We start from the raw sequence: 23833 nt of genomic DNA on the forward strand, positions 1-23833 counted from the left end.
CGTCCAGGAGATTCTCCAAATCTGGGCGATTGGCTTGGAGCAGTCTCGCACTTGTTCACCCTCGAGGTGATCAAGCCAAGGGCCTCGTCCATTCAGTCTTCCATAGCGGACGAGTGGTCAGCCATGGGTCAAATGTTTGCGCATTTTGTTTGGCCCTTTGGCATCTAGTAAAAAGCGCCGTGGAGTCACAAGCGCAAGTCTTACGATCCAACAAGCAGGCCGAGCCGATTCCATCCCACTCGATCACCCGAGTACCCCAACCTAATGAACCTTTAATTTAACATCGTCTCCAACTCATTCGACCCGACATACCGAGCAGATACCCCTGTCATGGGATTTTAGTTCACTTCTCTAGTCGACAGGACACACCGAACAAGCACGTGAGCCCTAGATGTCTCGTTATCTCAGTCCCTTTGACCCTTCACACCGATCGAGCACACCCTCTTAGGGTGATTGCACATTTCAGATCATCTTTGATACTGAGCGACCCTTAACTACGAATCACCTACATCAAACGGGTCAGCTATGCCGACAATCGGCCGTCCAAGAAAGGAGACCGAATGCCCATCGATCGCTTCCTACTCTCTGACTTAAGAAACTCTTAACTCAGAGAGTGGGGGGCAAACTGTTAGGGCCAAAAATTATCCTTGGCCCGAATAGGAAAACGGGCTCGACACTGAAGAAGAAGCAAGGCCCAATCCTGATATGACCCAACCAGATTAGGCCCATTCGGTACAAGATATAGCCAGCCCAAACCACGTGGGCACGAGCCTCCTAATCCCAGTCCATTTCCTAGGTCCATGGGCGAATCCAGAGCCCACAACCCCCTCAGAATACTTTCCTACTCCTGATCAATCTCCCATTCAAGGTCACCTTCCTATTCCTGATCACTTTCCTACTCGGAGTTACTCTCCTAATCAGAATCACCTTCCTATCCGGACACTGGTAAGACAGCTTACCACAGCCCTAATTCTTCTAGGGTTTGCATCAGAGTCATACTAGGACTCCTACTTCTACCAGGATTGGGAGACCAGACGACCACTATATAAACAGAGGCCAGCCCTCTCACAAGGGACAGATGACATTACACCTTCACACTGAAAGCTCTGACTTGAGAGCTCCCCATCACCACCGTAGTCACAGTCCCTGACTAAACTTCCGGTAACTTCTACTCCCTAGCCCTCACTATATTAGCCTCTCTCAACCTTGCTGACTTGAGCGTCAGAGTGCCTACGGCAAACACCACCCCGGTGTTTCCCGTTCGCTTCACGCGTGTGTTTCTCTACGTGTGCAGGTGCAGCGGATCGCTAGTGGCCTTAACCTCACGGGATCATACCCCCCTTCCGTACAGGTAGATTTTTACCTCTACATACCTTATATAAGAGATTACAATTAATAAAATATAAAATAGTGGGAGCTAATGCCTAGAAATTAGGAGATAACCACTGTAACAATCACTCTGCCATAGTCAAATATTCTATTTTGATAATAGGTAAATGTTAATTAAATTGTATTTTAGGAGTTTTCTTATGGATTTATTTGTTAATTAATATTGAGTTTATCTCAATAATTTAAATAAATTAGATTAGGATATAGATAAGTTTTATTTTAATTGAATAAGTCAGCCACGTATTTAAGATTCTTTAGTTGGGATTGAACATGTATTTTGGTTTGTTTAAATTGTTGAACGTGTTTCCCTATTTAGTAGGGAAGAATGGTTGTAAGCTCCTATATATTTCCTAAATTTCTATTGGAATGAATATGATGATTATTTACATAAAAGGTTCTATTTGAACTCTGGAGGTTTCTAGCTCCTTCAATTGAGCAAGAATTGCTTTTTTCCCTATTTAATATCAAAATAGGTCGAGGAAATAAAATTTCTTCAAGCACGTCTGTATCATAAGTACATTTTATTATTAAAATGAGTAAAAAGGGTACTATATTATTTTGTTAAATAATATATTATATTAACTCAATCTTATACTATAATATTATCAAAATATATTTCAATCGTATTACAATATAATTTAATTTTAGAATTAAATGAACAAATATTTTATAGACAAATATTTTATTAAAAATTTATATGAATAACTTTTAGATTCTTTATACAAAATAAACTAATGAACAAATATAATGAATTATAATTATATTAAATAAGGGTAATGTGATAATAAACTTGGTCAAAGTAGCTTATAAGCAGTGTGCTTATAAGCCAAAAAAAAAAAAAGTATGTTCTCCCGAATTATTATTATTATTATTATTATTGCTAATAAGCCCAACTTATAAGCTCAAAAAAGTTATAAACAAACAAATTAGGTTGATTTTAGAGCTTATAAACTCAGACAAACACCCCCTTAGTTTATGGAAAGATGGAGATGGGGTTTTTGTCAAGTGCAGAACACGTGGAAGGCTAACTTGGAATGAGGAAGAAGCAATTTTTGAATCCTTTTAGAGTGTGTTTGGTTGGGGGTTATCCCTCATTCATAAGGTAATGTCATTTTATATTACTTAAATTATCACGGTTGGTTGTCAAGTAATATAAGATTTCGATAATCTTTTAAAACCAATAGGGTGCGTTTAGTTCGGAGAATGTTTTATTGCTGAAAATGTAGGATTACCAGTGAGATAGATTACCTTGAAGATTATGGGGGAATGTTATACCAATATGTTTGGTTAGATTAGTGAGTATAAAGAATTAAGATGTTTGGTTGGGAAGAATAAAATATTATCAATATAAGCTTTTACTGAATTGCTCTTCCTTTTTAATATCATTATTATAATAATAATAATAATAATAATATTGGGTGCGTTTGGGTTACTATTTCTATCAGCATTTGGAATATAATTTTTGAAATATGTGTTTGTTTTATTACTTAAAAAGTTGTATTCAATAAATACTACTTCTACCATATTTGACCGTCATGTTAGTGGGGTCTACATCTGCAATTTTTTATTTTTTTTTACTTCTTTCTTCCTTTCTTCTTCTTCCTCTTTATTTCTTGAGTCTCTCTCCCTTAACCATCGTGACAAGTTTCTCTTCCACCTGCCATCTGCCCTTCTTTCTTCTTTATTTCTTTCGTCTTCTTCTTTATTTCTTTAGTCCCCTTCCTTCCAAACACCAATCACCGTTGCAATGAGCAAGTATATTTTGATGGTCAAAACGGGCAGAAGATGGCAGAAATAGAGAGGGATCGAGTCAACCGCAGCAAGGTATTATAGACAGCATGACGACTGTACGGGATAATATAGTGACTGAACTATGGGTAGCACATATGACCATGTCGTAATTGTTAATGGAGTATATGTGTACAAATGATTTTAAGGGTTGATAATTAGTAGTTTTGTCATATATGTATTAATGCAGTGTTTTTAAACAGTTAGTACTTGAAATTAATATGGTTTTTTTTTTTAATATTTAATGGTTATGAAATTATCAATCAAATGTTTAATATTATTAAAATGTAAATTGATAAGTTTTTAGGTTATAATAATAAATTATTTTAACAAAATGCACCAAAATATTATATTAATAAATCATTTATAAAAAATATACTAAACAAATATTCAACAATTTATTCAACACAAATAACAAGGTCAAAATACTCTACCAAACACATTTTATTTAAATCATATTCTCGTAATAATAACCCAACTCAACTTCTCAATACTATTTAAAAAATCTTATCCAAAATAACAAAACAAACACACCCATTATTTTTATTATTTAAATAAATTCTTTTAACCCCTTATATTTGAGAATTTAGCTAAAACACCCAACAGCAAAGTTTAATACCCCCAGCCACCCAAGACCGCTGGTTGCTGGCGACAATCATTGAAACAACGCACGATAGGTGAGATTTGGCCGACTGTGCGCCATTTATCCATATCAAAGATAGATAACAAGAGTTATCTGCCCACAACCCTGACCAAACACAACCTAAAAGCTTATAAATTTTTTTATTATTGAATCTGATTTCAAGATTGAGGGTTATAGTCTTATGATTGCGCTGCTGCTATATTTGTCAATTGATTGTGTATTATGCAATTATATTGTATAGGGCCTGTATTGGGTACAATACTTTATGGGCTGGTTAAATGGTGTCTTGTGTTTTTAAAGCATGTTTGGTTTGCCTACATTGAAGAATTTCGGGTAATTTTGTTGACTTCCATTAATTTGCTTTGTATTTCAGTTGTATTTGTTTGATTAGAAGTATGTTTTACTTGGTAAACTTAATTAGTTGTTGAGCTAGAGCTGGCTTTGTATGAACAAAATCTGATTTTGTTTTTGTTTGTTTGTTTGTGAAACAAGTGTGAATGGGTTTATAGAATACAGTGTTTCATGTTTTAGTTTGATGGTTTTTATGTTATGAATCGAGTGTCAACTAGCAAGGGTTGTTGATTATCCAGTTTTTAAGAGAGTGGAGAGAAGATGGTGAGAGGCGAGGTAATGAGAGCTTACAGAGATTTGATTAGACCCATAAGGTATTCATTCGCCGGAAACACTGTGATGCTTAGGGAATCTATCGAAGAAATCCGTAAGAGATTCATCAAGAATCGCCATGTTAACTCCAATAATGAGATCCAGAAACTCCTTGAATGTGCACATTTATTCTCTCTTCTTATCAGATCTTTGATTGCCAAAGCTGAACTCAATCAACGTGGTGGCTTTGGTACGCTACTCTTATTCCTTTCCTTAATCTCTGTTATGCATTGGTTAAATTGTCTGTGAGAGGGCATTTAATATCTTGACCTTGCAAGAGAAATTAATTTAACCCTTAATTTTTAATGCCAATAATCTTTGATGGAAGCGAAGCCTAAAGTGAAGCCGTTGGAGCCACACGTGAGTTCCCTTCTGAAGAGGGCCTCGAAGCTTCATCAAAGGAGCTATTTCGAAAGTCTGGATAACTAGTACCGCAATCTTTGTTATGTGTTGGTTAAATTGTCTGTGTCAGAGTTTGAGATTGAAGGTGGCAAAAGGGACAGAAGACTGCCGAAGAATGTCTACAAGAAAGCTTGATAAAGAGGGTAGAAATGAAGGCCAAAGAATATCAAGCAAAGAGAGAAATTTGTATTTGTATTGTGTATTCTGTAATGTGTACATTGGTCAATTTATACAGTGGCTTTGAATACAATAAGGAAAGGAAATAATACTGTAAAGGAAAAACAATAAACTCTTAATTACAAAATATTACAATCAATTACTGCTTGATTCCAGCATGGATATTCTCAGCATTCCATATTTCATCACTCCCCCTCAAGTTGGTGGTTTGTAGATATCGAAAACCCCAAGCTTGCGTAATAAATAAGAATGCTGACGACTACACAAAGGCTTCGTGAATATGTCCGCTGGTTGTTCTAATGTTCGTATGTGTCTAGTCCTGATAATCCCTTCCTGAATTTTCTCCCTGACAAAATGACAGTCAATTTCTATGTGTTTATTTCTTTAATGGAAAACTGGATTTGCCGCGAAATCAATAGCAGCTTTGTTATCGCAGTACAGAGTGACTGGTTTTCCTATTTTTACTCCCAAGTCTTTGACTAATCCAAGAATCCAGACAATCTCACAAATTGTTTTTGCCATTGCTCTATATTCTGCTTCAGCTGAAGAAAGTGATATTGTTGATTGCCTTTTTGTTTTCCATGATATAAGAGATCCTCCAATTTTAATGCAAAATCCTGTAAGAGACTTTCTGGTCATAGGACAAGTACCCCAATCTGAATCGCAGTAAGCTGTGATGTCAAAATTCCCATCTCGAGGTAAGAGAAGTCCTAATCTAGGACATCCTTTTAAATATTTAAGCACCTTGATTGTTGCGTCCATATGGGATTGTTTGGGTTGATGCATGAACTGACTTAGTATGTGGACTGCATAACTTATGTCAGGCCTTGTCACGGTGAGATAGATAAGTCTTCCTACGAGTCTCTGGTAGGGAGATGGATCTTGTAACAGAGGGTCATTTTCTGAAAAGGTTGTCTCACTGTCATATTGCTGTGATGTGAGTTTGATGTTTTGTTCCAAAGGAATGATGCTGGGTTTGCATGCTGATAAACCAGAGTCGGATACAAGTTCTAAAACATATTTCCGTTCACTTAGAGAAATACCTGTCGGGGATCGTGCAATCTCAATGCCCAAGAAATATTTTGGTTCCCCCAGATCTTTTATACGGAAATGTTTGTTGAGATGTTCTTTTAGGGTGCGAATGCTACTCTCATCGTTCCCAGTGATTAAGATATCATCAACATAAATAATAAGAGCAATGACAGTGGTACCTTTGTGCCATGTGAAGAGAAAGTAGTCATGCTTGGATTGAGTGAATCCCATATTAGTTAGAGCCTCTGTGAATTTTGCGTTCCATTGACGTGATGCTTGCTTCAAACCATATAAAGACTTACGTAGACGACATACCATATTCTCCCCCTGTCTACGAAGTCCAGGAGGAAGGTCCATATAAATTTCTTCATGAAGATCTCCATGGAGAAAATGCATTATGGAAATCCATTTGGTGAAGGGACCAATCACGGATGGCAGCAATGGACAGGAAGGTCCGAACAGTAACATACTTGGCTACGGGAGAAAATGTGGCTTGGTAATCAAAACCTTATCTCTAGGTGAAACCTTTGGCAACGAGACGAGCCTTATAACGCTTAATGGAGCCATCAACACGGTGTTTGACCTTGTAAACTCATTTGCAACCAATGGGTTTCCTATGAGAGGGACAAGGAACAAGATCCCAGGTGTGATTCTGAGAGAGGGCACTGAGCTCATTGGCCATGGCCTGACGCCAATGTGAATGGGAAACAGCTTTAGAGTAACATGATGGTTCCTGGTGTGCAGAAATCTGACTAATGCAAATCCTGTGGGCAGGGGACAGTCGATCATAACTAACATAGTTGGAAGTAGGGTAAGTAGTACCTGTGGTAGGCTGGAGGGTAGGACAAACATAGTCATCTGTCCAAACAGGTGGGCGAGTGACCCTTGTGGAACGTCTCTGAGGAGGGGCAGGAACAATGGGTGTATTGTCCAGGGGAGGTGGATCAGGAAACTGGTTCTCTGGAGATGAAGTAGGAGAAGGACTAAGAAGCTGTGTCTCTGCAGAAACTGGTTCAGAGGTGGACTGGGAGGGTCCCATGTCTGGAACGGGATGCATGGTATAATAGGGGCTGGACAAGTCTGCTGTAGAAGTATCTTCGAAAAAAATGGAAGACTGCGGGGAGTCGTTAGAGGGGGCCCTGTCTAAAAAAGGAAAAGAATCTTCATGAAAAACCACATCCCTAGAAACCAGGAAGTTCTTTGCGGTGAGATCATATAGGCGATAACCTTTCTGATGCATTGGATAACCTATAAAAACATAGGGCATAGCCCGAGGAGAAAATTTATCATTCCCCCTTAAATTTGTAGAGTAGCATAAACACCCAAATACTCGGAGATGATCAACTGTAGGTGGTTTACCAAAAAGTACCTCATAAGGTGTCTTACCATCTAGAGTCCGACTCGGCATTCTATTGATCAGGTATGTGGCCGTGACCACACATTCGCCCCAAAGGGTAATAGGGATGTTGGCTTGGTGTTTAAGGCCACGGGCGATCTCTAAAAGATGTCGATGTTTTCGTTCAACTATGCCATTCTGTTGAGGGGTATAGACACAGGAGCTTTCATGGATAATACCAAGAGAGGAAAAAAGTTCCGAACATTGGGTGTTGAAAAAATCCCTAGCATTATCTGTCCGGACTTGTTGAACATAAACATCAAATTGAATTTTGACCATGGACAAGAAATGTCTGATATGAGTAAGTATCTGGGTTTTAGAGTGCATGAGGTAGACCCAGGTTCCCCGAGAGTAATCATCTACAATGGTAAGAAAATATCTAGAGCCATCGTGATTGGCTATGTGATATGGACCCCATATGTCCATATGAATTAAGGAAAAGGTACGGTTTGTGGAAGGCGTGTGTTTGGGAAATTTTGTGCGGGACTGTTTTGCGAGAGGGCAAATGGGACAATTGGGTTGTGGAATAGATGCACTATGACCCAGGCGTTGATGCAAAATAAAAGAAGTTTTATTAATGTTAAAAAAATTGTTACAAGACATTGAAGTTTTAGCATCAGGAGCACCTATCCAATAATAAAGGCCTTGGTGAACTTTACCCGAGCCCATCAGTTTCCCAATCAAACGGTCCTGAAATTCACATTTGTTAGGAAAAAATTTTAAGAGACAGACATTATCTTGACAAAGTTTCGAAACAGAGATGAGATTGAACCGGAAAGCAGGAACAAACAAGACATTATGAAGAATTAAATGTTTATTTAGACGAACAGTTCCTAATTGGGTAGCTGGTGCATGTGTCCCATTTGGCATGCGGACCGATGTGTAGGGTATGGGAAATGTTTTTGAAAAATGCTTGGGATCGTAAACAATGTGGTCACTGGCCCCTGAATCAATTATCCAAAAATTTTCTTTTGTAATATTGGAACAAAAGGATATACTGCATAGGATATGGAATTGGGCTGCGGACTTTGATTGAGCAGTTACAGAATCTGACGATATTGTTCTTGGCTAAACATAGGGACCGTAGCAGTACTCTCAGAATTTACAGGGTGACTTACTTGATTGGCGGTGGCAGATTCAGACAGTTGATTTTGGTTGCGGCCATGGAGTTTCCAACAAGTGTCTTTTGTGTGGTTCCTCCGTTTGCAAAAATCGCAATAACGATTTTTGTTGGACTTGAATGACCCTTGGGAAGAATTAAAATTTGTGAAATGGGCCGGATTACTGCCTGAGTTTGGGCCAGCTGAAAAAATGTTGCTATTTCTGGAGTTTGGGTTGGGAACCAAATTTGGGCCCAAACGGTTATTAAGCCCAGTTGGACTTGAGCCGTTGGATGAGGGGATCATATCTGGGCCGTTGACTCCCCCATATAAATTATTGTGTTCACCAGCATTGTGCCCTAGCCTCCATTTGTCATGTCCAATGTTCGTTTTAGATGGTCCATTTTGTCGCCGTTGGGAATGGACAGCGAAGGCAGCCGCTTCAGTTCTGGATTGGGAGTCAAACAAAGCCGATCTCTGGCTTTCATCTTGTACGACCAGTTGATAGGTGCGCCGGAGAGATGGCACAGGGGACGTAGCCAATATCTGCGTTCGAAAAGCCAGAAAACTGTCATTTAAACCAAGTAAAAATTGTATTAACCTGTTTTGGTCTTTCAGTGTTTGATCTGGTGAAGAATCGCGGATGGCCCTTCAATCGGTTCTTCAACAGCATCGAGCTCGTTCCAAATTGCTGAAAGGCGATTGAAATAAACCGTGACTGGAAGATTGTGTTGTTTGATTTCCAGGAGGTTTTTACGCAAAGTAAAAAGCTTTGCTAGATCGAGTTGGTTGTACATCTCTCGGATGTTCGTCCACATCTCATGAGTGATTTCTATCTGAGGCAAGTCGACAGCAATCTCCTGGGTCAAGGAGTTGCTGATCCAGGCACGAACGAGGGTGTTGCATCGAATCCAGTGATGGATTAGATATTGTTCAGTGGGTTGGAGAAGGGTTCCATCAATGAACCTTTCTTTGTTTTTTATTACCAGAGCACGCTGGAAATCTCTAGCCCAAGTGGCGTAGTTTTGAGATCCAGCCAACGGCTGTTTGACGAGTACGATTTCAAATCCATCGGAAACCGGCGAGAAAAAGGCATCCCCTGGTTTCGGTTGGCCGGTGGCGGCTGGAAGAATTTGGAAAACCGAGTAGGGATTTTGACCCGTTAGGTTAGGGCTTTGACCCAGGTTGAAAACTGGATCCAGGTTGTTGGTTGGGCTCTGGTGGAGGATTTGGACCAGTGTGGGTGTTTGGGCCTGGTGGAGTTTGGTTGTGTGGGCCTTCCTTTGTGGCTATGGATGCTGAGTCTGGTATTGTGGTTGGGTCCATTTGTGATGCTAAAAAAAAAAACTAATTATGTTGCCTTGTTTTGCAGGTTTAGGAAAACAATGGTTTGGAGAGGATTGTAGCGGAAGCAAAGGTTTGCTCTGATACCATGTCAGAGTTTGAGATTGAAGGTGGCAAAAATGCCTACAAGAAAGCTTGATAAGGCAGAAATGAAGGCCAAAGAATATCAAGCAAAGAGAGAAATTTGTATTTGTATTGTGTATTCTGTAATGAGTACATTGACCAATTTATACAGTGGCTTTGAATACAATAAGGAAAGGAAATAATACTGTAAAGGAAAAACAATAAACTCTTAATTACAAAATATTACAATCAATCAAATCAATGACTGCTTGATTCCAGCATGGATATCCTCAGCATTCAATATTTCATCAGTCTGTGAGAGAGTATTAGTATATGCTTTAGGAACCAATTGCATTGTCGGTTCAAGGGTATTATGTTTTGTCCACACGTGAGATCCCTTGTGGAGAGCGCCTTAGAGCTTCATCGAACGAGTTATATCGGAAGTCTGGATAACTAGTGAAAGTTTGTCATGTACTTGAGTTTCTGCTTCTTTCTTTTCGTTTAGTTGGTGTTATTATTGGCTCTAACAATCGATCATCAGTGAGCTTTTAAATTCTTATGTATATTTTTAAGAGCATTATTATTATTGAGGTTTGGTCGAATTAGAGATAAACTCAATTCAGGTTTTAGATTAAAAGGGAGAGAGATTCGATTGAAAGAGCATAAAGGGAAAATGTTGAATGCTTTCTTGGTTTCTTCTTTCTTCAGCTATCAACATTGAAGAATAAGCCAAATTACTTAGAATTTGAGATTGGTTTTTGATTGAAAATGATGGGATCAATATGAATTAAAATTCATAAAGTTTGGAGCTTTGTTTAATTTGTAAGTTTTCATGTAAAATTTAATTATAATTCCACAATTAATAACATGGTTTTTTGCAATTTGTTTTTTTATATCTTTTTTTGAAAAATAGAAAAAAAAGATTTACAAATTAATTTCAACCAATATAAACTTTCACTAATTAATTTCAATTACAAGTTGAGAGAACAATTTTGCTATATTTATTTATTTATTTTTGTATCTTTCCTCACTTTCCTTTTCCGAAAAAGATGTGGACTTTCAAGTAAGTTAGATGCAACCCGTAAAGGAACACTAAGGGATTGGTTTGGTGATCAAGGAGGTTTGATCTCTTCTTTTAGTTCCTGGATTTAAACCTTGTGGCCACCTACCATAATAATATTATGACTTACTTGCCTTTTTAGACTTGTAGGATATTTAATGGACCTCGAAAATTAGTTGAGGCGAGTGTAAGTTGACCCTCGATTACCCAAAAAAAAAAAACCCGTAAAGGCCTGAGAAATCTTGTGCCTGGAATTTGCTTTTTTTTTTTTTATTTTTTTTTTTTTTAAGAAGTTAGGCATGAAATTATGAATAAAAGATATTTTCTTTTAACTAATGAAAATTAAAATTTTGCTAAATTTGAATGGGAATTAAATTAGATGAATTTTTAAAATGGAGAAAATCTTATATTTTGAATTTGTTATTAATAGTTAAGGCGAAAAACAAATGAATATATAAATAGAAGAGAGTTTCAAATAAATATAGCTTAAAAGAATTGACTGGTGTTATTCAAACCCCAATTCAAATAAATTCAAACTTCAAATAAATATTAACTTATTTATAAAGCAATTTGAAGGATTAGTACTAAATAAAATAGAATATATAGATTTTAAAAGGGTATTTTTGGAATAATTAGGTGGGATATATAAAACCTAATTTTATTTATAATTTTTGGTTTAGAAATAGATTTAGTTGGACTTATATAACACCACTAAAATTAATTATTCAGTTTGATAGATCTAGGCCAATTTTTCCAGGTCGGAATCGAAGAATTGGCTCTATGAATTCAGTCCTTCTTGAATTATGAAAACGACGTAGTTAGACAACAACCATTAAATGTTTCAGTAAGCAAATTAAGAAGAAAAGAAATTCTTATTTCTAAGTAATTCTGATAATTTTAATAAATGAATTTATTTTTCTAATACATTAACTTGTAACCATATGGATAATTACTAACAAATGTCCTTTGTGATGTAAAATAATAGAAAATAAATTAATCAGGAGTGATTTTCAGCCCTCGTCTAATTGATCCTTACCGCCATGAATAAGTACACATCATCTATAATTTAGAGTTTGCCCAAGCCCAACTCATCAACCAAACCTAATTGCTCTTCGTGATATTGAATCAAATTCCTAAAATTCGTCAACTAAAATACTTAACCCTCTGTTGGTTTAACCTTTTCAACCCTATTCTATTTTACTATGCCATTCTAAAAAATGAAAAATATGTTTGTTTTAATATTATTCAAAATTCAATCTTATCTTATTCAACTCAAAACATTTAATAATTACATTTCTTAATAAAAGTTTATAAATTAACAAAAATATCCCCCACCCACCTAAGCAACAATCGTCAACGTCGAAACGAAACACGATCAGCTAGATCTAGCCGATTGTGTGCTGATCTGTCCGTTTTCAACCATATCTACCATGGATTTGGTCAGAAACGGCTAGATCTACGGCCAAAGATCTGGCCGTTGACGACGACCAAACGACTGCCATATCTTGATGGCCAAAATTTGGCTGTCAACGATCAAATCTTTGGCCAGAAACGGCCAGATCAACGTACGACCGACCAGATTTAGCCAATCGTGCTTCATTCAAGCGAATTTCGACAATAGTGGCAGGCTTCCGACAATCAGTTGGGTGAGTGAGGGTGTTTTGTTAATTTATAAACTTTTATTTTTGGAAGGTGTTTAGATAAATTAACAAATGTAGGGGGTTAAAAATAATTTAAATGTTTTAAGAAAATGCTTTCCAAAAATAAACCAAACACGTTCTCAGAATCTTTTTTTATTTGATTAAATCTCATTATATCATATTCCAAATAAAATATTATTAAAAAAAAGTATATCAAACGGAGCTTTTCTTCTAATTAATGTTCTTTTTAGCTCTCATTATCAATTTTAAGTGAGGATATAATTGTAATAAAAAAAATTATTCTTCTTCTTTCATACTTTTACTTTCAAGCTTTATAATTAGGGTTATAAAAAATAAAAGTAAATTTCCATAAATAAGAACTAACAATAAAACATGATACCAAGTCAATCAATGTCATTATTACACAATTATGAATTAATTTGTTTAAGGATTCACAGCATCAAAGCCTTTACAATCAGTTACTCACTTCTAAATCCCATGTTGACAAAAAAAAAAAAAAAAAAAAAAAAACACAGTTTCATACCGATTAAAATAAAATAGCTAGTATCACAATTTCTTATTAAGGAAATTTCCTGTTTTATTATTATTTCTAATTGATTTAAAATGGGATAAATTTTCTCCGCTTTAAACAAACAAATATATATTAAATTGAGAAATGACATGTGCTAGTCACCCCATGCAGATCTTTCTAAGTTCCACATTAAAGATTTATACGCATTTAACAGCAGCACCTGAGCAAATACTTAAAAAAAAGCAACAGCTGGGTAAATAAATAATATGAGAGCAGTTAGTTTTGCATATTTGTGTTGCTAGATTTTTGACATTAACTAATCGTATGTGAGAAATGTTGAACTGACTCAGAAGACACACGTGTATACGAGGATATTAGATTAAGTAAGAGATAAAGAATAATGTTTAAAGTGGTTTGGATGCGTAAACAAGCGAATCATACGTCCACTGATATTGTATTAATATATGAAATCAGATCGTGACTAACGAGCTTATTTATAGCTTTGAGAATACAAGAGAGAGAGAGAATTTTTTTTTGTTATTCTGGAGTAAAATTAGCTAATCCCACAAACGGGAGAGAAGCCCTCTATTTATAGTGGGATGAATTGAGGTAATGATTACTGAATCTATGAATGTGTCAGATTGCTGTGCGAATCCTTCTTTGTGTCTCGTTGCTCACCTGTTCGAGTGATTTCCTCACCTTGTGCAGAGATTGGACACGTGGAATGTCTCTAATCTTTCGCCAATCTGACGCACACCCACTACACTGGCAGGAGCATGCTGCACACGTCAGCATGAGACGTGGCTACGTCTGAATAGCTGCAGGACCTATCTAAACTCTGACTATCTATGCTGACAAAGCTCGACGTTAGCCCTACTTTTTCAGACATAATACATATAAAAGGAAACTCATTCTATTATCTACTCGTTTCTTTCTAGTTTCTTTAATTAAAATATGTCTTCTTTTGTTATAATGAAAAGAATAATTGATCCAATTCTCAGTTTCTCACTCTCTCAGATAGAGATAGCCTTTTGCTTGCCCTGCCTCGCCTAAAAAAAAATCGAGGACAGGGACAGAGGCCAGGAAATTCCTCATCCCCATGGACGGGGATAGAGGTCTCCTCGGCCTCAGATCCGATAAATTAATTATAAATTTTATCTTTTTTTCTCTAATGACCAAAAGAAAAAAAAAAATGCCATTCAAATATTGTCGATTACAATTTTTTACAATGATTAATTACGATTGATTATATAGGTCTGGCTAGATCCATTTTGGCCATTAATGACCAAATTAGCGTATGGATCTGACTGAAAATGGCCAAAATGGTTTTGGCCATTTTCGGCCAGACCATCTGGCTATTTCTAACATTCAATCTGGTTAGAAATGGTCAAATCAATGCACAGTCGGGCAGATCCAACCGTTAGTACGTCGTTTCAGTAACTATTGGTGGTGGCCAACGACCAACAGTCGTCTTGAGTGGTTAGAAGTATTTTGGGTATTATTCATGTAAATAATGAGGGTATTTCTATCAAAAAAATTAATATATGAGGTAACAAAAGTCATTTTGCATATTTTGGCTAATTGTTATTTAGTAGACATACGAGGACATTTGCGTTTAAAATGTTTATTGATTAAGAGTAAAATTGGTATGAATAGTGGATCACCCCGGTAATAAAAAAATACCACCCTTTCATACGGTAATTGAATTATCCCCTATATTACCTACAGTAATCACTATTAGTATTAGTCGATTATCAGAATATTTCATTACTTGACACCTAAACATGACAATTGTCGAATTAAAAGATAGATTATCAATGTTATCTTTTATGACCCCAAACCAAACGCTCGCTTCTTTTTAAATTAATATATATGAACTTGCCAATACAATTTTATCTCTAATTAATTAAGTTTTTGGACAATAATGCCCTTATATTTAAAACGAATTACAAGCCATCCAAGACAACCACCGCCCGCCAATCGGCAGTGGATTGAGGGTGATTTTGTTACAAATTAAACTTTTATATGGTTGGGGTATTTTAGCAAAATTTCAAATGTAGGGGGTTAAAAAAAAATCATTCAAAAAATAATATTATAGTAATATTTAAAAAGGAGGGTAATTTAGTAATTTTTATAACATACCCACCAATTTATTCCTCCCAACCAAACATATCAATATAACATACCCATCAATTTATTCAAAAAACAATATTATAGTAACATTTAGAAATGAGAGCAATTTAGTAATTTATATAACATACCCATCAATTTATTCCTCTCAACCAAACATATCAATATAAAATACCCACCAATTTATTCCAACCTAATCAAACACATTTCTCTAAACATTTCTAATAATCTTCAAAGTAATCTATCTTTCTATTAATAAAACATTTCTAATAATATAATATTTCCTGAACCAAACACACCCTTAGGTACCTTATGGGCTAGAATGAGATACCTAAAAGGAAGAAGCAATAAACCAATCTCATGGGCTAGAATAAGATACCTAAAAGGATAATATACCTAAAAGGATGATGCAATAAACCTAGGCTTTTAAGTAATTATAGCGCATGATTCATCCGTTTAGAATTGGGCTTCTTCATTAAGCTTCCCATAAATTCTCAGTTGTGAAATTTTAGGCCCAATGAGGCCATTATAGAATAATGGACGGAACACTGGGCTGGTTTTATATTAAAAAATTAAAAACATCGGTGATTAAATCAAATTAAATATGCCTGATGATATTCAAGCTCCTGTTCGGATTCTCCATAAGTGATTTGACTTTTGATTCATTAATAGTCTTCTTCTTCTTCTTCTTCTTCTTATTTATTTATAATTATTATCGTTAAGGGTTAATTTCCTTAAAATCCTTCTAGGACACGTGATGACCTCTCAAGGTGGCTACACTGAAGCCAATCGATCATGTCAAATGGCAATTCAAGTCTAGGTCTCACCTAAGATAAGGTAGAATGGCTTGGGATCAATCAGAGATAAGAGTTGGTTTGACAAATCTTAGAAATGTGAGAAATCACAATTATCCTGATCTCTTACACATATTTAATCTTCGAGAAATCTACGGGTATAAATTAAGGAGGAAGTTGTTGTTTTGAGAAAGACACAAACACTAAAAAACCTATGGCTTCTCATTGAAAATAGAAAAAACATTCTTCCTTCCACTTGAAAGTTAATGCTTAGTTAATTGGTCCACATAACAGCAAGAGAGGCAAAAAAAAAAAAAAAAAAAAAAAAAAAAAGTGCCACTGCCAACCCAATTGATGTATGACGAAGGCCCAGATCAATGAAATTGATGTCAACAATGATAATTATTATTAGTTTTAAGCAATATTCTGAAAATTGGACCGGGTTTTGACCCAATCAAAGTTCTGGTTCATAGTTTGATCGGTATGACCAGTCGGGTTGGTCCGATCCGACTTTCAGAACATTGGTTTTAAGTTTGTTGCTTCTCTAGACGTTGATCGAATTCAATCTAAGCTCTTACTCAATCGACACATTAAATAATTTGTTGATCGAATTTTCAACAATGCATTAAAATAGTAAAATTAAATACAATTATTTTTTATGTGATACTATTTATTTCATGAGAGCATAATAAAGTTACTTAAAGACTTGTCTTTTTTTTTTTTTCATGGTGATGACATGATACCATGTAATTTATTACCATGTGACAATAATAGATTTTGTTGTTGGTTGCTGTTGAATAGTAATCTTGGAATAGTTGAAATCAAAATTAATTGCGTAGGTGGGTAAAATTAAATTTCAAAAAACGCCATTAGATTAAATTGACTCGAACACCCTTATCATTTAAAAAAAAAAAAAAAACACTTTAGGCTAAATTGGTCAAAACTGCATTTTTGTACACATCGTATACTATATTTCCAGCATAATAATATAAAGATGAATCTCTACATCTATATAATTATAAATTTTTACATTAATTTTTAAGATCAAAATTCCAAAAAAATAATAAATATTTATAAATTCAAAGTCGAACAGTACGGGTACAGTCAGGGGCGGATCAAGCATCATTAGGGGCCTATCCTCAGTTTTTGAAAAAAAATTGTAAATATTTATAGTTAATTATTTTTATACCAAAAAAACTTATAAATATATAAAGCCCACAATCACAGTAATTGTTACATTAGGTTAATGTCAAGCCCACCAATCATAAATATTGCAGCTATGTTGGCCTAACTGTTTCATTATAACTGTTTCATTATATATACGAGGCTAATTAATCTATACAGTTTTTTGTATCTTTAATTTTATTTAGTGAGTGTGTCTCTTTGTCTTCATCGCTTAGTTATAGTTAACTTTTGAAGCCCAAATTTGTCAATTTTTTAGTATTCAAGGTGTCACATTATTTTCTGCTTGATTAGTTTAGGTTTTTATATTATTTATTTTAATTTAGTTTATTTTAAGATTGAATCATTTTTTTTGTTTTAAAATTTTTTATTCCGATGAAAAAAGACATGAATTTCATGAGTTTGTTTTATGTTTGTTTGATTTTGCAATTGGTTGAAAACATTATTATCAATTTGACTTTAAATATCACAAATACATTTATAAAATTAATTTTTTATATAATTAAAAGACAACTTGATTTGAACCAATCATTTATATATTAATTATAGTATTTTTATTATTTTATAATGTGATTAGTTGGCTAAGTATGTTCTAATAATAATTAAATTAACTCTAGTTAATTTATACCAATAATTTAAATGTCGAGAAATTGATTAACAAATTATATAAATTTTTAAATTTCACTAAAATGATTTTAAATATAAAAAAATTAACATAATAAAAAAATTAATTAATTACTAAATAATCTTTTAATTAGATCTAATTGTTACATTAAAAAACATGATAAGTAATTTTTGTAATTTTATTAATTAAAGTTTCACCAATCTTTCAAATTATCTATTTTAATTTAATAGTTGTGATATTCAATTATTTTAAAAAATTAAAGAAAACTTCAATAAAGATTGTATTTTTTTATGAATTGAATGTAATTTTTAACATATATGCTCAAGGTTTTGGTCAGAGTTTGGTGATTTTTGTGGACAACAATGACAGGCTGCGGACGCCCCGAGCAAAAATCCTGCCTCCGCCACTGCGTACAGTTGCAGTATAAATGGGGACTGGTGGTAATATTACAAAGAGAGCGGCGAGCCTCAGAGTTAGGTGTGGAATTCAGTTTCTGGCTTTTAATGCTTTGAAACTTCTTCCTTATCTGCCACCGAGCCTGACGTGAGTCTCTCTTTATTGCTTACTGCGCTTTTTGTCTTTCTCCTACTTTTAGATCGTCCTTTCTCTTAACTTTCGGTAACGTTACCTTCTCCCCGGTTTTCCTTCACGAGAGTTATGTTCCAGTAACGTAGAAATATTATTTAGCATTTTAAAGATATCAAAATAGGCCGAGTTTTTTTCCCACCCTAAGTTTTGTGTAAACTACTTACCACCCCTTAGTTTAAAAACCAAATCAATCTCACCCATTTATTTGAGAAGTTATCATTTATCAACGTTCCACTTTTCGTTAATCACTTTTTTAGTATTGACAAAACTTTGACATCTAAAATACCCATTTTACCCTTAATATTAATTAATTCTAAATTAATCAAAATTTTATTCCAAGCTAATCCAGATTAATCTTACAATTACACTATTTACACTCAATTAAGATTAATTTGTCCAAAAATAAGCACAAAATTCTTTATATCATTGGTTCACCAAAAAGATATTTATCCTACAAAACAGAACATTATTCTTCTTTAATCACCGAAACAACGACTTCTTCATCACCATCACAAAATTACATCTCATAAACTACATTCGAACATCTCATTCTAACAGTAAGATGAAGATCACCACCAACATTATGAACTAATAATAAAATCACTAAAAAAAAAAAAAAAAAAAAAACATGGCAAAACAGTGAAGGTTGTCCGAGGGAATGCATTTGGTGACGAAGATCTTGGCCGCACAACTCAGGACAGATCTTGGGCCGGCCAAGCCGCATCGCGAAAGGCCAATATCATTCTCGGCCATGACAGCTGGTCTACTGATTGAGACTTGAGAGGAATATACAGATAGTATATATAGAATGATCTTTCGAGATTTTGTTGGACCGAAAGATATCTTCTCCAAACTACAGGGACGAAAAAAAATCATCTATATGTTTACATGCAACGTTAACGTTATGTGAGGGCACCCTAATGAATTTCTTTAAATAAAGAGAAAACCCCACTCTGTTGCACATTCACTCACTCTCTTCTCTTCTCCAGCTCCTTCTCTCTGCAACAAAAATGGCTTCTACAATTCCATTTTTTCTCTTCACCTTCACTCTTCTTCTATTTTCCTCCCTCACTCTCTCTCGCGCCACCTCAATAGACCCCACCACATTCGTCCTAGACATCTCCTCCGCTCTTCAACAAACACTCAATATCCTCTCCGTTGAACCGTTCGCTCAAGAAACTGTATTCCTCCCCTCAGTCAACTCTTCTTCTTCTTCGTTTTCACTGCCGCTCCACTCTCGTGAAACCGTATTCAAAACCCAGCACAAGGACTACAAATCCCTAGTCCACTCTCGGCTCGCCCGCGACTCAGCCCGAGTAAACTCTATCCTCACGAAGCTCCAACTGGCCCTCAACGGTATAAGCAGACAAGACCTCAAGCCCCTCGACAACCAGATCCTCCCCGAGGATTTGTCTACTCCTGTTGTGTCCGGGACCAGCCAAGGCAGCGGCGAGTACTTCTCTCGGGTCGGAGTCGGGTCCCCAACAAAACAGTTCTACATGGTGCTCGACACTGGTAGTGACATTAACTGGATTCAGTGTGAACCTTGCTCTGAATGTTACCAACAATCCGACCCGATTTATAACCCGAAATTGTCGTCGTCTTATCGTTCTCTCGGTTGTAACTCTGCTCAGTGTGGACTTCTCGACGTGTCGCAGTGTAGTGGAAGCACTTGCCAATATCAAGTGTCGTACGGTGACGGGTCTTACACTGTAGGTGATTTCGTGACCGAAACGGTGTCGTTTGGAAAAAGCGGGACCGTACCAAATGTGGCTATAGGTTGTGGTCATACCAATGAAGGGTTATTCACCGGAGCTGCTGGTTTGCTTGGACTCGGTGGTGGCATGCTCTCACTCACTAAACAGGTTAAAGCGACATCGTTTTCTTACTGTTTGGTTGATCGTGACTCGGCCAGTTCTGGCAGTCTCGAGTTCAACTCGCCCTTTCCCGCTGGGTCAGTCTCAGCTCCGCTATTCAGAAGCAAAAAAATTGATACATTTTATTACGTGGGGCTCACCGGGTTCACCGTCGGAGGCCAGATGGTTCAAATCCCACCGTCCCTTATCGAATTGGACCAGGCAGGCAACGGTGGGGTCATTGTCGACTGTGGGACTTCCATAACTCGGTTACCGACTCAGGCTTATAATGCACTCCGTGATTCGTTCCGTCAAAAAACGGGCACCTTAAAATCCACAAGCGGCGTGGCTTTGTTCGACACGTGTTACGATTTATCTGGATTATCTAGCGTGAAGGTCCCAACGGTGTCATTTCTCTTGTCCGGTGGAAAATCTTTGAATTTACCGGCCAAAAATTTCCTGATTCCAGTGGATTCGGCGGGAACATTCTGCTTCGCTTTCGCCCCAACGCCGGTGTCTATGTCAATAATAGGCAACGTACAACAGCAGGGGATACGTGTCAACTACGATTTGGCTAATAATCGTGTGGGGTTCACTCCTAATAATTGTTAAGTGGTTTTGAAACTTTTAAAAGAGTAATTTATAGTTTTACCGTAATTGGTAAAGTGACAGTGAAATATGGTTACATGGGATGTTTTACGGTACGTTTAAATGTATGATAATGAAATGCTATTAGTAGCTCTGATGGGTGGATGAAAGTGGGATCCACCTTAATAAATAGCAATCAAGCCATCGGTTGGTGTGCCGTGTGGGGCGTTTATGGCATGTATAGCAAATTGAAGGAAGTTTAGTGGCAAGAGTAATTGTATGGCTCCGGTTCACAATTTTATGTTTTTGGGAAAAGTTTTTTGAAAAAAGTTAAAAAAAATTGAATTGGACGGGTATTATGATGTAGAATTTATAAATTAATAAAATACTCTTTATTTTTTTTTATAAAATACCCCCTATAATAAAACATTAAAAGTTAACAAAAATACTCTTAACCTACCCTCAAATACGGACAGTCAGCCACCATCACCGGAGGGTGGTCGGAGTCGCCGTATCGGTGTATGATCAGTTGGATCTTACCGGTCGTGCTTCGATATGGCCTTTTCCGGCTAGATCCATAGTAGATCTGGTCGGCAAAGGCCAAATCTACGGCTAGATCTGGCCATTGACGGTCAGATTTGGCCAGATTTGCTCGTCAATGACGGCTAACAAAGGTCATCGTTGATGGTCAACGACGACCGTTTGTTGGCCATTGTTACCGACTGGTTACGGCCAAAGATCTGGCCTTTTTCAGTCAGATCCACCGTGGATCTGGTCGGAAAAGGCTAGATCGGTGCACTACCGACCAGATTTAGCCGGTAGTGCACAATCCTACCAGATTTCGACCATTTTCTGGCAGTGGTGGCCGGAATTTGGTAAATATGGATTGTTAGGGTGTTTTTGTAATTTTTTACAAAATATTTAGGGGTATTTAATTAAATTAACAAATTTAGGGGTTTAAAAAATGTTGAATAATATTGAATAATATTGTGAGTTTTTGGATATTTTACTGTTTAACTTTTTTGGGAATTCTAAAAGTAATATTCTCAAAATGCAATCAAACGAAGCCTATGTGATTGTGATTTGCCCAATTATGTTTGTTTGATTAAAAGTGATAATATTTAATTTTTCGTATACCTTATCTCCATTTTTCTTTTCAAAATTTGCATATAAAATTCGTGTATCTTAATAATTTATACAGTATTTTCTAAGTTTAAATGCTTCCAAATGGTTTGGATAAGCTATGGAGGGAGCATCCAATAACAGTGAGAAGAAATTTCTGCGCTGTGGTGTGTTATGCCACGTGTTGCCAATTGTAGAGTGACTGTTTGTCTTGTGACAATGACGGAGATATTTGAAATTTGTAATTACATCTCTAACCTTACAGCTAGTTTGTGAAAGGAATAAAATAGACGAGACGGAGGAGGGCCCACCGTGATAGTGAGGGTGGCTTCGTCGTTTAAGACTATCAAATCTGATATTCGAAAATCGTGAGACTACAGTAAACTAAATTTTCCCACTTGGCCCGTGATTGTCGGCAGTATTTTTATTTTTATTAAGTTAATAAGTGGGCTGATATTATACATTTTATTTTGGGATAAATTTTTAAATCCCCTTCGGTTTACCAAAATATGAAAAAAACCCTTAGGCATCAGTGATAATGTGAGACCTTCTGTCATATGTGAGACGACAATAAAATTCCATTAAAATTGTTAAAGAAAGGGTAAAACGGTCATAACACATGCAGAGAGAGTTTTACAGGTTTGGGCAAACTTTTCTTTTCTGGGGGCGAGGCCGTGGGGGGTGTTAAAGTAATTATCTATTTATTTGTTATAAGCAAATAGGGAAAGAAAATATTTTAATTTCTGTAACTGTGTGGATTGTCAATTATGTTAATGTCTGACAGACGATAAGGGATTATGATTTATGCGTCATTTCTGACGGGTTTCTAAGATTTGAGCAAATATTGGAGGGTTTAATATTATCCCTGTTTAGATTTAATTCTCATAATGTAAAACAGAACTTAGAGGTCAATATCAATATATTGTTCTTTCATAAGAAAGAAAAGAAAAAAGAAAAAGTGTATTGCTTTCCAAGAAGAATAATTTTGGTTGGTTTGTAGTTAGAGACATATCTTGAAATGGTTAGTCACAAGGGGAACAAATTATTCGTTTGGCGCCACACAAAATTAAAGTTGAATAATAAAAAAGGTGGACGGTAAAGCTTCCAAAATTAAAATCTTAATCAAAATTTAGGGCCGTTGATTTAGTCAATTTTGGATGCTAGTGTTGTTCATACAAATGAGAAAAAAGACGAAATTGCATGTTAATAAATTATTCAACATATTCCCCCACATAATTTATAAATAATTGGTCGTACACAAAAAAATCAGAAATATATTGAGTAGGCAGATCTATTTTTACATTAATTAATGTACAAAATAATTTGTCCGTGAATGCATTTTGATTGGTTAGGTATATTTATATTTATATTTAACATACTCGTCTTTTTTTTTCTATGGACTCGTGTATTAATTTAAATTGAACCCTTTTTTGAGTTTATGATCTTTTAAAATCAAAATATAATAATAGTAAACATATTAGAATATTTATATGGACGTTTCAATTATTTGTAGTAAAGAGGATATGTGGTTTTATGTCTCAATCAATATGAATAGGATTTTAAAGTTGTGTCATTATTATTGTGATGTTAATTTGTGGGGAATAAGTGAGCTGTGAGCGTAATGTTGCGACGATTCTCTTATCTAGATCATATATTATAAAAGATGCCTACGCAATCTAGCTAATTGCATATTCATAGTTTATTATTCATTAATTCAAT

At 35.7% G+C, this 23833-nt stretch overlaps 2 protein-coding genes across 2 annotated transcripts; one reads left to right on the plus strand and one right to left on the minus strand.

Moving 5' to 3' along the window:
* Positions 1 to 5446: 5446 nt before the first annotated feature.
* LOC116137478 (uncharacterized mitochondrial protein AtMg00810-like) lies at positions 5447 to 6490 on the minus strand. Its single transcript, XM_031423170.1, has one exon. It carries the CDS (start codon positions 6488 to 6490, stop codon positions 5447 to 5449), a length of 1044 nt encoding a protein of 347 aa, XP_031279030.1.
* A 12998-nt stretch (positions 6491 to 19488) lies between these two features.
* On the plus strand, positions 19489 to 21285 carry LOC116137492 (protein ASPARTIC PROTEASE IN GUARD CELL 1-like). Its single transcript, XM_031423185.1, has one exon. It carries the CDS (start codon positions 19559 to 19561, stop codon positions 21014 to 21016), a length of 1458 nt encoding a protein of 485 aa, XP_031279045.1. The 5' UTR covers positions 19489 to 19558; the 3' UTR covers positions 21017 to 21285.
* Positions 21286 to 23833: the final 2548 nt, after the last annotated feature.

Source organism: Pistacia vera, unplaced genomic scaffold, assembly GCF_008641045.1.
Source record: "Pistacia vera cultivar Batoury unplaced genomic scaffold, PisVer_v2 Contig328, whole genome shotgun sequence".
Lineage (NCBI taxonomy): Eukaryota > Viridiplantae > Streptophyta > Magnoliopsida > Sapindales > Anacardiaceae > Pistacia > Pistacia vera.